Source organism: Enhydra lutris, unplaced genomic scaffold (genome assembly GCF_002288905.1).
Source record: "Enhydra lutris kenyoni isolate GAN:26980312 unplaced genomic scaffold, ASM228890v2 scaffoldscaffold19, whole genome shotgun sequence".
Taxonomy (NCBI): Eukaryota; Metazoa; Chordata; class Mammalia; order Carnivora; family Mustelidae; genus Enhydra; species Enhydra lutris.
This window is the reverse complement of record NW_019154103.1, coordinates 24,346,693-24,361,773: the sequence shown is the minus strand read 5'-3', so window position 1 is coordinate 24,361,773 and position 15,081 is coordinate 24,346,693. Positions and strand designations below refer to the sequence as shown.

The window sequence follows — 15,081 nt, the reverse complement described above, 5'->3', positions numbered from 1 at the left end:
TGTGTGTGTGTGTGTGTGTGTGTGTGTGTGTGTGTGTGTGTGTGTGTGTGTTTAAACAATACATAAAACCTCAACTTACAGAGTTTTGTAGTCTGTAGTTTTGAGTGTTTTCTCATTAATGACAAGCATAGTGTGTGTGTGTACGTGTGTGTGTAAGAGAGAATATGTGTTTTGGATAATCAGAATCATTTGAAACTTTGGTCTTGTGCTATAAATTTTGGATTCATGTTGTTTTGTTTCATTTACCTCAGTTTTATTTTGTACCTTCCTGTTTGTTTATTTATTTATTTATTTAAGTACAGTTGACACATAACATTACATTAATTTCAAGTGTTCAGCATAGTGATTCAACAAGTTTATACATTATGCTATGCTCACCACAAGTGTGACTGTCTTGAATTTGCAGTATGTTAGATTCAAGGCTGAGTTTAAATCCCAGCTTGAAGATGTGTAAACTGAAGATTTTACCTCCTCATTTGTAAAACATGATTACAGATAGCATTATTATATGAATGTTCTATAAAATTTGAATAACTTAGATATAAATGATATATGACAAAAGGCAATAACTGATAGCTCTTATATTTAATGAATTAAATAGATTATCAGATTGAACAACATGTCAAAAGCATGGTGATCTAATAAAAACCTGAGAATGATTTTTTTTACTGTGACTCATCACTTGTTCAGGAACGAAGTTCAAACTTAGAGTCCCATAATTATTTTTTGAGTTCTGATGTCATCTTTGGCTTAAATGGATGGCTCTTAAATATGATGATTTAAAAAAATAAAAACAGTTACTTGAAGTTTAAAAATATAAACAGTAGTTCCATTAATTTGTCACATTATTTCAACAAATACTATTTTATTCAACAAACAGTTATCAAGCAGCCAGTAGACGCCAAATCCTGAGGGACTGCCGTAGATATTAGGGGAAATAAAGATACATTACATGGTCCGTTCTGTTTGGAGTTTGCAGTCTGGTGGAGGAGATAGAGGGGTAAGAAAGTAGTACAGGTACTGTAACCATAGAGCTAAGAACAAAGTGTTGCTGCCAGTGAGACAGAAGGAATTAATTATAAAAATAAATGGAACTAAGTTTTAAGACAGTTCTATGTGGAACAGGAACAATAATTCCCTTTCCAAGAATGTTGTATATTTATGGATATTCTTGTCTTTATTCTTTTTGCACATCGTCTTATCAAAGTATTGTGTCAATGTGCTTTTGGTGCCTTTTAGTTTCAATGATCAGGATCATTAATAATAATCCTTAGTTTTTTAACATGTATATATGCATAACTTGGCCTTCACTTCAATTTTTCAAATTCCCCAGGTGTGACCTTCTTTATGTAACTTGGAAGAGAACTATTAATATTGGAATGCTTAATTTGGAACCTTTTCTGTTTATGATATTTCTGATCTATTCTTTAGTTACCTGATGAAGATATTTCTAAGTCTTGGGCAATTTTAATGCATAATAGACTTTTAAGCTTGCCTCAGTATTTTACATTAAAAAGCAGAACACTATTTGGTTAAGGGAGAACTGGGAGTTTCATTTTTACAAACCACAAACTGAAAGTTGTTATATATTAATAAAGGAGGAGGAATCCTAACAATTGGAAGAACAATAAACACTGTAGTTTCTTGTTTCCACTAATCCCCATGTGCTAACTCTTCTGAGTAAATTCTGATTTAGAGTTGTTTTAAAAAATCAGAATGAAAAAAACACTATGACTTTAGAACTTCTCCAGTCTTCCTAACTTGTTTTGAATGACAATGGTTTTGCTTACAGGAAACATCAGTTACCTAAAATAGGTACATCAGTGGAACAGATAACCTTTCTTGTTTCAGGTTAAATAATTCTAACTTAAAATGATGATTTTTATTTCAATATTGGTCTGTTTTAACTAGCATGATTTCTAACAGTTAATATTTTAACAGTTACAGTTGAAACCCGGTTTTCAGCTTAACACATACTTATTAATACTGCACCTTTTGTTTTCCTTAGCTCAACTCTAAAACATACACTATATCATATTTCTACTGAGACATCTTTAATATGTGTAACACAACTAACATGTTAAAAATAAAAATTGAAGTGATTGTACAGGTATCAGGAGATTTGGTGCAGAGTTCACAAACTGACAGCCTGAGGGCCCAGTCTAGATTCTTTGGTGTGTATCATCACAAGCCCAGAAGAGCCTGTCCCCATTAAATGGTGAAATAGTCAAGCAAAATTGCCCATTTTCCAGAGTTGGGTTAACCTCTGACTCAGCACTGTGTGTGTTCAGGTTCTAATTTAGAGCATCAGCAGTGTTCTTAAAAGACTGAGAGATCAAATACCCGTACACAGGTAACCAGTTCACATACACAGAATACAAAGAGTATAATAATAATAATAATAATAATAATCTCATTATTATTATGGTGGCTCTACTAATTTCATTAAAGATGTGAACCCAATGCAAGCAACTAAATATGATGATAGCTTTTCATGTCTGGTAGAAAAAAGATATGAGTAAATATTTTAGAACAATGCAGTGGTCTTGGAGAGGGAGGTCATTTCAGGCAGAAACATCATCATAAATAAAGGGACATAGAAAAGACATAGACTACATGGAGTGGTCTGTAGCCACTCAGATCTATGATAGGCAGTGGGCTTGTGGAAAGAAAATTATGAAAAGTAAGGGTAGGGACAAGTTATGAAAACCCTGGACTGATATCACTAAAGATTTTTTGATTAGGATGGCAGTGTGATCAAATGTGCATTTTATATTGCATGGAGCACTGGGTGTGGTGCATAACAATGAATACTATTACACTGAAAAGAAATAAAAAAAAACTAATGATGTACTATGTGTTAGCTAATTGAATTTACATTAAACAATTTTTTAAAAATTTTAAAAATGTGCATTTTAACAAGATGATAACATCTTTGAAGCAGAATAATATGGAGTCTGTGTTAAAGAACTGGTTAGAGCAGTGTTTTTCAATTCTATTTAATAAAGATGCATAGTAAGAAATAGAACTTACATCATGTTACACTCCTACTACTGCTTCCATTGCTGTTACTATTACACCACACACACACACACACACACACACACACACACACACACACTTCAACAAATTTTCATAAAATTATGTGTCGGAAACACTGTTGTTTTCAATTATAATCCATTCTGTTCTTTCATATTCTTTAAAAATTGCTGATCAGTGACCCTAAATACAATTCATGATCCACCTGTGGGTCTATCTAATAGTTTGAAAATAATTAACAAATTGTTGCAACAATAGTTGAAAGAGACATAGTCGTACATAAGCTAAGCTGAGAAAATATCAGTAGGAATAGAAAAAAATATATTCAGGAGAGATCTTCTGAAAGGAACTTTTTGAATCAGATACGGAGGATAAAACAATTATGGAGATGAAGGCCTTTCAGCCCAGTCAGAATGTGACTTTCTACTAAAATAGAGTATGAGGGGCACCTGGGTGGCTCAGTCATTAAGTGTCTGCCTTTGGCTCAGGTCATGATCCCAGGGTCTTGGGATGGAGCCCCGCATCAGGCTCCCTACTCCGAGGGAAGCCTGCTGCTTCTCACATTTCCCTGCCTGTGTTCCCTCTCTCTCTGTGTCTCTCTCTGTCAAATAAATAAATAGAATCTTTTAAAAAATAATAAAAATAAAATTAAAATAAATAAAATAGAGTATGAGAAAGTTCTACTTAGAATAAATATGATTTAATGAATGTGAAGGTGCCTTGTCCTATTCTGTTATATCAGGAGATAAAACATTCATTTTTATTCAATCATAAATTTGACAATATTTCTGTATACTTGATTGGTACCAGAATGCCTAAATCCTCTGAGCATTATACCACCTGTCTTTCCAGGACCAAGTGTTGAATAAATCATACATACTAATTAGAAATCATTTTTCAACCTTTGGTTATACTTTCAAAAAATGAAAGAAAAATATATTCATAATTTATAACGACAAATCAAAATATTTTTATTTTTTATTTTCTTAAATGAGAAAATTAAATGTCAAAGCTCTGTTGCTGTGACAAGTTTGATAGTGTAATCACTAAAAGTTCAAAAACTCAGATGTGTTTCCCAAGCCTCTGAAATGACCACAATGTATATTGTTTATTAACACCATGAAGTGCAAAGAGAAAAAGTTATGGTTTTTCTGCCATGGTTTTCTGGCATGAATGGTGAAAATATCAGCCATAATATTTCATGAATCCTGTTTGTTTCTTTTTAATGCACAACATGATTTTTAAGGACATAATTTCATGCTGAATCAGTTCTTCCCTCCGTAAAACAATAGTGAGTGTTCAGCAACCACTCATCAGTGGAGTGGCCCAGTTCCCCTGATTATGAAAAGAGTACTCTTTTTTTTTTCTCTTTAAATATTTTATTTAGTTATTTGACAGAGATCACAAGTAGGCAGAGAGGCGGCAGAGAGAGAGGAAGAGAAGCAGGCTCCCTGCTGAGCAGACAGCCTGATGTGGGGCTTGATCCCAGGACTCTGGGATCATGACCTGAGCCAAAGGCAGAGGCTCTAACTCACTGAGCCACCCAGGTGCTCCATGAGCATATATTCTTAAGAATTCTTACTTGGTTTGCAACCCCCCTAGTCTTAGATATACCAGTCATGGTGTGTTTTGTTCTGTTTTGTTTGTTTTTTGTTGTTTTGTTTTTTATTCAAGACAATGAATAGGGAATTTCTCAACAACTGCCATAATTTTCTCTGTACACCCTCTTCAGAGAAATAAAAATGATTATTTTTTTAATTGCAAAGGAAACATTTAGATGGGTTGCTTAGTATTCATTCTATATGCAATTTCAAGAAACAACATTTACAATAATTGAAGTAAATATTAGTGTCACTACCCTATCTGTATTCCATATTTATTTTTATGAAAAAGAAAGCAATCATATGCAAATTCTTAATTATGAGAAAGGCTGACATTAGTAAATTATATTTAAATTCCTTTAAAATCTGTGTAGTATAATGACAGGTTTTTTTAACAATGCTCAGTAAGTTTATAAACTTTTATAAGTATATTATCAAGCCCCAGATGGAGAACAGCAGTCAAAACTCCTTCCAATGTATTGTTTAGTACAGACAACCATGCATTGACAGCCAGAGGCTGGGAGAGTTTTTCTTACTTGAGAAAAAATATATTTTTAAGTCATTGTCCTTCCAATGTCTTTCTTTTCTCTTTACTTCCCTGTTGTTCCCTTTATTCCTTTTATTTTTTTATTCTTTCTTGAAAATAGGTAATGACTTATAAGTATTCGTACTACTCAAAATGAGGTAGGCTCCAAGAGGAAGCATGACAAACGTCAAGTTTGAGAATTGATTAAAAATGGCAGAGTGAAAAGCTGACTCTCCACCCTTCCTGATCTCCCAGACTCTTGTCTCTTCATATGCTAGAGTTGACTGTGGGCGTCTAGGCAGAGGCGTGTTGAGTCAAAATATTGTCCAGAACTAAAGTCTTGGAATAAGTTTGCATATTTAGGCCTTTTTTAAACTGCTTTATATAAGAGGAGATATTTGTTTGTTGGGGTTTTTTTTTAGATTTATTTATTTATTTATTTATTTATTTTGCTTATTTGTGACAGAGAGAGCATGAGTAGGGGGAGCAGTGGGAGAGGGAGAAGCAGACTCCCCACTGAACAGGGAACCAAAGGAGAGGCTTATCCCAGGACCCTGAAATCATGACCTGAGGTGAAGGCAGATGCTGGGTGGCTCCTTGGGCAGATGCTTAACCAAGGAGCCACCCAGGTGCCTCGAGATATTTGTATTTTATATTACATTTAAATTTGTTAAAATTACTGATAGCCTTCTAGTACTCTCTATATTACTTTGAGATCATTTTAGTATCCTCTCATTATTTTAAGGAACATTGAGGATATTTGTCCTTTCAGCCATAACACTTGTTCATATGTAGTTTTTCATAATGAGAACACTTTTTATGAAATAAAGCTTCGGTAGAAAAAGAAAATGAACACCTGAATAGTTTGGTGTATTTATTTCAAAATTAAACTCAAAATTAAACTTTACTTCTCATTCTCACCTAGGACAATTTCCCTATTTTAGAGAAATAAAATGTAGTCCAAGAATTTTACCATAGGGTCTCATTTTGAATTTTTGTCCTGTGCTTTTAAATGATACCATCTCTCTGCTGTCTTCTTTCCTTCCATTTTCCCCTCCTTCCTTCATTTCTTCCTCCCTCCCTCCCTTTCCTTCCTTAGTTTATGTACATCACATTTGAATTACCTCACCTTCCTTCAATAATCTTCTGGTAGGAAATCTCAGAACTAACCTCCCCCCCTTCTCATCCTTTTCATGTTTACTTGCTTAGGTGGTTTTTCAGAGGAGCACAGCTATTTATATATCCTTGCTGCCAAGGAGTAACCTCAGAATGCTGGGTCTGTCATGTTCTCCCATCCAACCCCCACCTTTGGTGAAGAGTGTTTACAGGAGAGTGAGGAGGGATGTGACTTCCTCACTTCCCTTAGCCAGCCAGACCTTCAGACCAGACACGCCAATCAGTGAACTCACTGAGATGATAGACACGGCTGTATCACATTTAAATGCAACTGAACTTGAGACCAAGATATCTGGCTGAATTTGTTTGTCTAGTTCTTCCTTTACATTCACATGAATTAATAGCTGCACAATATGAAGAGCTTAAAACCTTTCTTTACTCCTTACAAGCTTTGTAAATGCATACAGCTTACCACAACTCAGTTTATTCATCAATGGAGAAGCATAATGATAGTGCCTGTCTCATGGGATTAGCTTGAGACCTGCATATGATATTACATGCCAAGCAAATAGAACAATTTCTGGCACATAATAAGTACTCAGTAAAACTTAGCTATTATTCTTCTTACTGTCATAATGAAAGATCTTCACTACTTTATATAAGAATTGTGTCAAAGTCCTAATTGCAGAACTTTATTCTAGTTTTTCCTGAATATATGTGTCATATTCTCTTTCTTAAGTACACTTGGCCATGTCTATGAGTTTCTCTATTTTTCATATTGCCTATGAAGATAGACTTGTTTTGTCTAATGTTCAAGAGGTTCTTCATCAGTCATTAAATCAACCATTCAAATCCCAATTAGTTTTGGGGGGGGGCAGGGGGAGATGGCTGAATTCCAGACAAAATGGTTTGTTAAGTGTGCTATAAATAAACCTTTTTTTTTACCCCCCCACCCCGCACTCTTGCTCTGTAAGTTTTTTCTTTCTGACACACTCTTTAATTTCTCTGTATCCATTCTTTTTGTCTCTCACAGTAGGTTGCAAAAGCAAAGGGCATTTAAAAAAAATTATTACCATTAGCTAATAATTATTACCAACTCTAACAAAGCAATGCTGAGAGGAAATTCAGATATTGTGTTTATTTAATTTTCTCAGTTGCATTTTAGTCAATGTTAATAGCCTGATTTATAGAAAAAGTTGGATCTCAGAGAGTTTAACTTGTCTGAGGTCACACTGATTGGGATGTGAACAGCAGTGCCCACATAGCTACCATTTAAACGGTGGCTGAGGGCAGAAACTAACCTAAATACCTTTTATTCTTAAAGTTTAAGCTATAATTGAATACATAGTAGGTACATTTGTAATATTTTATTTGATTTCAGCACAACATATCCATTCATTAGCATAGCTTCCCCATCCCTCACCCCAAAAAACTAAGTCATTAAATAAAATCTGTGTAGTTTTAGCAACTTTGCTCGATAACTCCACTTTGGTTTTGGCAGAAATGTGGGAATGACATAGCCTAACACAATTCTCAGTATTCATCTTTGTCTTTTAGAATGAGTTTGAAAATTTTTTTTTATTCTGTGATTTCCCTAGAAATAATAGGGCACTGTTCTTCCCACCTTTGCCAGTAATGTAAACAAATCTGGGTTTGTGAAAATATTTCCTCTTCTGTTTTGTCACTTAATTATTTTCATGACATAAGTGTCATTTGTATTTATTTCTGTCAAGTTGAGCATTTCATTAATTGTTACTGATCAGCAAGCATAAAATGTGATATGTGTATGTGTGTTTCTGTATTTCTGTAGCCATTCACCACACTGCAGTGCAGATCTTCAACATATTTTATCTCTTTTTTCTTGCACTTTGTTTACTACATAATGGTATGCCATGTATAAATTAACTAATAATCCTATGCTTCATATTTCAAAACATCACATCAATTTGGTATTGAATCCTTTTGTCAGCATTTTAAAAATCCTCTCCTTCAAGATATCTGAGGTGTAAGTATTATTTTTATGGTTTAGATACTTAAAACCCTTTGCTTAATAACTGCTCAGAGGATTTGGGGAACATCATGGCGAAGTGGACTTGTGTAATATGCTTAAATCCTAGGAATCTGCACTCTTTCTCCTACAGGAAGGTTGGGGTGAAGCATGAACATACTGACATTTCCTCTGGTTCTGAACCAAATCACATGTGTAAGCAGTGTCAATGAAAACTCCTGTCCTAAAGTCATTCTTAAAGAGTTGTGCTTTTCTTTTATATGCACTGTGTCCTTGGACATGTTTCTTAACCACTCTGACCTTGGTTTCTCATCTCCGAAGTGGAGATAATACAACTCCTTACCTCAAAGCATTGCAAAAAATACTGGTTTCAGATCTATTTAGGGCCTACTACGCTCACTTGAGAAAGTCAGAAAAACTAATAGGCTGCGTATTTTAGCTTCCCCTAGCCACTGGGAGAGATTAACCACAAAACCTGGGGGGTGTGGGCAGAGGGCAGGTATCAGAGTCTTTGTTCTCTTGGCTCTTCAAGCTCAAAAGCAGGAAGAGAGCAGTTAGAAACCATAAGCTTCCCCTGGGGGGAGAAAAGAGAAGAGGCTATCTCCCATTTCATGGTCTGTTGTTAAATGTGGTTCTCTTGGTAACGATGGCTAAGGCTGAAAGATTTCAGTGTTAATACAGAGAAATACACATACAGTGAGACTGGCCAAAAGAGTAAAAGGGTGTTAATGAGGTGTTTGGAAGTTGTTTAAACATTAAGTGGTGAAAAACAATAGAGTGGTCTGTAACTTACTCATTATTGTTTTCTTCTCATTTAATCTGTGTTATATGTGTAAAGAAGTAATTAACAACCTCCTGTATTACAGTGCACACTGTGATATACTAAGGTCTTACCTTAGCATCTCAGATGACTTAGTATGCTATAGCTAGCATAAGTGTATAACACACATTATGGGATGAATAAACGCATGGCTAAATGAATGAACATTATCTTACTGATATGACTAAATAATGGTCAAGATTATTTTTTGGCCAGATTATATCATTGTAAAATAGCACAAATAGTAAAATAGTTGGAAAATGAGTTCTGAGCATTTAGTATATAGTATTTGCACAATGAACTCTCAAGACCTATCTGCTGAGCTATTGGAAGAGGGACCTCCTAGTTGCTTGACTGTTGAGCTGATACTTAAGGGAAATGCAGAGAATGTTGACACACCTAAGAGACACATCTTCCTAGGGAATTCCTTAGGTGTTATACACGAAATAAGCAGTTCTTTTCTTAAAAAACTTAAATGAATTAAAATGAAAATTACTTTAAAACATTTTATATAGCCTTAAAAGAAATGAACGTTTCTATCTTCAGTTCTGTGTAAAAGAAATGTTGAGAGGCGATCCCATCTGGTGTGTGATCACAGAAGAAATTTCAGAGGTCTAGAGTACATTCCTGCAGGTTTTTAATGATGGAAAATAAACACAAATAAATTTAAAATTGGACAGCTTAGAGTAAACAGGGGTTTGGCCTACATTCCTAATTCTGAATATATGTTTTCATGTTTTTGATATGTCAAAAATAGTTGGACAGTATGAAAATTTAATGTGGCCAAAGAAATAGAGGTTGAATGTCTTAAATACTCTTATGTACTCCATAGTTTTGACTTACAAAAATCCATCATTTAAAAATTTGCCACTCATCAGTTTTATGGGATTAAGAATAACATGTGAAATAATATGTTAATTCATAAATGCTTACTACACATCCTGGATACTTTTGAGTATTATAATCCCTAAGAAGGTTTTTAAAGAGAAAGAGGAAGAATGTTTGATTGCACATCTATTCATAATCTTGCTCAATCAGCAGTTTACTACTAGTAACGCTATGAAGTTCACAATAAGTCTACTGAATTGCTGGAGTGTGACACAGCTGGTTGGTTATTTTGGGTTTCTTAATGCTTGCCCTGATTATGTGGCATTCAGCTAATTATATGACTAAATATCTGACTCAACTACAGAGTAGTTAATTCACTGACCACATGTGGACACAATGTTAATCTTTCCTTCCAGTGAAAAATTAGACATAATAATCCCAAGGAAAACGAATATACTGGATTCCTAGAGCTAGCATACATTATATTTTAGGATGTGTCCCTCTGTCATGCTATTTTCAGTACCTCTGTTTCCATCCCTCACAAAGCTTGATTGGGCTATGCTTAGGTCATAAAAACTCTTCAGTCAAGTTCATGTGAATCAATTACTCTTTGATCTCCTAGTGCTCTTTTAGTTATCAATACAATCATTTAGCATTCTTTGCATCATATACATTGGTTTGTCTCCCAGATCAATACTGTTCTCCAGAAATATTCTTATTCTTCTAGTTTACTTTTGCTTCCTAGTGGAAAGTACCTGTCTTTCAATATCCAATTTCACTGATGAATCTCTTGTTTGTTCTTAAAAGACACGTGGCCAGACAGTTATGTTTTAGGAGCATGCTGAGTCAATCCTAAAAGTCAATCCTAAAATCCTGAAGTGTTAACCAACATGGGAGTAAAGGCGTTTTTCAATAAGTGATAAGAAAAAGTAATGAAAAATGTAATCAAGTGACTTTTTTTCCCCTTGAAAAGATAATGCAGTAGAATGTTATTTTTGTTCTGCTTAACTAGGTTGGCTCTGATTATTCTTATAGTTCTAGAGAAAATGAAATATAGATGTATTTGTCTAATATAGAAATCCTCTGAAAAGAATTGCTGAGGAATTGTTTTAGTGGAAAGATTATATCATGTTAACTCTAACGTTAACAAGTGTTGTCTATTTTTACCTGAGGAAGGAGAAGTGTCTGGAATAGTGATGTTCAAAATGCATTTTCCCCACAGTATCCAAATTCATCTCATATTTAAGTTGGTTAGAATTTTAGATTATTTTTAAAGTTGGTATGGAATACAGTTCTGGACTTGAAAAATTAGCATGTCCTCGATCTTCCGTGAATTCCACAGTAAGATGTTCATTTTGGCTTCTGTTCACATGTAGCTATTTTCCCAAGGCAGTCCCATTCATAATACTCTTACTCTGATGGGAATGAATAATACCTAGTGTCATATAATGTACAGATCATGGCTAGAACAAAAACTGTATCATATGATATGGGGGTATAATTAAATATATATAACTTAAAAAATTGTTTCTAAATAATATGCTATTTTTTGTTGTTGTTTTTTTTCTCTGAGGACCTCGTCCTAAATAATGTAGACTTTGCTTAATTGTGTGAGGTGTTTGTTGTGGTGGCTAAATGCTGTCAGAGATCTAGAAAGTAATAAGATATATTAATTAAAAGAAATAAGGAAAGATATACAAGCCAGTATTTTTAATAGCAGATTTACTCTAATTAAATCTAACTTGTTTGAGAGCTTAATTAAAGTGGCAAAGAGCACAAGGAAGAATATTGTGAGAAACTTTCATAATGCAGTCAGACCTGCAAAAATACAGAAAAGATAAATCAGTTTATTTCTCTTTTTCATTAAAGGCTGATACAAGGAAAGAAAAAGAAATCGTGTGCATGTGTGCGTGTGTGTTTTCTTGAAGGCGTAGACTGAATAGATGTAAATGATTTTTTTCCAAATTAGCAAACTCTTGTTTGTTACAAATCTGACTTTTCACTTATTAACTAACTAAAACTTGCCTTGTTTTTAGCAAATTAAAAATATTTTAAGCTATCTTTTATGTTGAGAATCCAAAGATCTGTGTGGTAGAATCAAAGAAGCATCACAAATTGGTTGAAGACAAAATTCAAGGTGCTTGTCAGAGCTCCCTTTCAGTATAAGAATGAAATCAGGTCACAAGAATAAAATCGGGTGTAAGCACTTTGTAAGGCCCTGGAGCTTCAGTGGAAAGAACAGGACATCAGATTCTGTCCCTCCTCCACAAAGCACAAGGCATATGTGGCATGTTAGCAAAGGAAAATAGGCATCGTAAGGATGTGCTCAAAAAGAACAGAAAGATACTTGGTCGTAAAGGCTTTTCTGAATTATTTAACATCTCAAAAAGCCATATTAAATGTGATAATTCCACTTTTCTAACTTTCCTTTCCCATTTAGGGCAGTAGAGGGCAATTGCAAATATGTTTGTAGAAAATACTATAAGGAATTATACTTTCAGTTGACCTCAGGGTACAGAAAAGCCACGTTCACTTGATTTGTTTATAAAGTTGTTAAGACTACTTAAGCTTGACAAGTTGTGCAGATTGGAACATCAAGTTCCAATTCTTAGGAATGGAATTCATATCATGTGGTTTTATGAAGATAACAAACAGCAAAGAGTATTCTCAGACAATAGGTTCAATTAATCTGACAATTTGAGCCCTACACTAGGGAAGCACATCATTATTGAAGACAGTATTCCTGAATGTGTGGTAACTTTCTGAAATATAATTTTACCAGGCAGATTATCTTTTTTTTTTTTCTCAACCTGGTGAAAAGAAAATGCTTGTTCTCCATTCTTCTTTTGATGCGCACCATTTTAGGAGTGACTGTTTTGTATTTATTTTTCATTTGTCCGTTAATTTTTTTCCTCTTCAGGTGTAATCTAGCCCCTGTGGTGGAGTTTGCTGCAGATGTGGGAACTAAATCAGATTTTATTACCATGAACCCATCAGTTGTACAAAGAGCATTTGGAGGCTTTCGGAATGAGAGTGACAGAGAAAAATTTGTGCATAGACTTTCCATGCTGAATGACAGTGTCCTTTGGATCCCTGCTTTCATGGTCAAAGGAGGAGAGAAGCACGTGGAGTGGGTTAATGCATTAATCCTTAAGAATAAACTGAAAGTGCGAACTGCCTATCCATCATTGAGACTTATTCATGCTGTCAGAGGGTAAGTGTCTGGAAAGGACCAGTCTGTCCTTGGCACAATGGAACACATAACTAAACATTTTCCCTAGACAGGAGGGAGCCTCGGTAAAATCTTTCCGATGGATATATGCTTCCACTTTTTTAATAATGGCTACTCGGTTCACCAACTTGAATTTTGTTTCTGTACCATATTATTTTAGCTCACTCTCTTTCTTGAAAAAGCAAATATTTGAACTTGGCACTTGCTTATGTGTGGTCATGAACAAATTACCGGTTTTTATGTTCTGCTGAGCTGAAGAGACCAGTAAGGATTCATAGTACTGTTGATGAATTTCAGGTAAGAAAGCTACCAACAGAAGTGCTAAATGGCTGCTGGGCAGTACTGTGGAAGAATAAATGTTGGATGTATTTAAGGAGCCATTAAGTCCCTTCTGTAGTTAAAAGGCCTACCAGAGAAAGAGAAGGCTGGCTGAGACGACATGCCTTAATGCTCCTCCCACCACAAATCACAGATGCCATTTTTATGAATTCAGTCAACATTTCCCTTTTATTAATACAATCTCAGATGTAAAACCTAAAAAATAGAATTTATTTGAAAGTGCAAGTGATCAAAAGGCCAAATTCAGGCATGCATATGTATAAATGTGTAAAAATATGTAATACAAAAATAAGCAATAACCTGTCTTACTGAATATCTACTGTTAGATATTGGAGACAGAAAAATGAAGAAGGCCAATCACTGCTTTATTAAAGGAATGCATAGGTTCTACAGTAGAAACAGACCCATATACAACTAGCTAGGACATAGACACATAGTAAGGGGGTATATGTCAGGAGTGTAGAATTTGTTTTCATGTTAGCAAAGAAGACTTAAAAGTCTAACATTTGAACTAGACTTGAAGAACAGAATAGCTATTCTTCAGGAATAAAAAGAGAAGGAGTCAGAGACAGGAACAGAGAGATGGAGATGGCGACAGAGAAAACCAAACAGAAGGAAATATTATTGCATTATTAGAGTGAACAGAGTCAAGGACATAATTAAGTACACAATAAACTTGTGAAATAATGGAGTCTGTTGTGAAGCATTGGAATATAAAGTTGGAAAAATAACGTGATCTGGTTAGGAAAAGAATCAGTTTTATTTTGCATAAGGCACAGTTATATGGTGAATTTAGGAGTCTAAATCTTGTAACAGCCAACTCTGCATTAGCGAGAAGAGGTGCTAGGTGTATGAAGACCAATTAGACTTTTTTTGATTAATTTACTCATAAGGTGATAAAGATGTAGGACAGAGTCAGTGGCCATGCAAAGGAAGGGCAAGTTCAAGGGACCAGTTAAGTAGAATGGCTGGAAGTTCTAAAAGAAAAAAGGTTTCCAAAGAGAGAGTTAAAAATAGTCTGCTTCCTATGCTGTAACTGGAGCTGGGCTAAGGTGTTTTCAGTTTGTTTTGTTATTATGATACTTTCCTTCCAGAATTTACCATTTCCTTGGTTAAGAGACAAGACAGTTTTTTGGATCGTGTTATTCTGCACACAATTAAATTGCATTCTTATAATTAGATCTTGGTTATTCAACATGCCTTCTTTTGATGTTTGACATGAAGCTTCAACAAAGTAAGATAAAATACATTCATTTGGAGGATAAGTAATTTTTTTTTTTAATTACAAAGTTTCCTGGTAATCTGACTCTGAAGAAAAAAAAATGTGTTTTTAATAGGGTAACTTTATAAAAGCATCTTGCTAGGAACACGTCTTATTTTTTGACATGTTAATGTTGAATATCATTTGAGTGTGAGAAAATTTTAAAGATAACGCTCTTATTGTCTTATCTTATACACAGACACACTCTGACACACACATACACATATACCTGCACACTCCAGTGATGGGTTAGTAAGATTTAAAAACAAATATTTTGAAGTAAGTACCCCTTGATTATTGGAAACTAATAA

The 15,081-nt window shown here is 34.5% G+C and overlaps 1 protein-coding gene across 1 annotated transcript in view; it reads left to right on the top strand.

The window, feature by feature from the left end:
- The window catches only part of LOC111148295 (ST8 alpha-N-acetyl-neuraminide alpha-2,8-sialyltransferase 4), a 96,875-nt gene that overhangs the window by 32,130 nt on the left and 49,664 nt on the right, over positions 1 to 15,081 (top strand). The window contains 1 exon segment of the mRNA XM_022504783.1: positions 12,859 to 13,152. Coding sequence (XP_022360491.1) covers positions 12,859 to 13,152 — 294 coding nt within the window.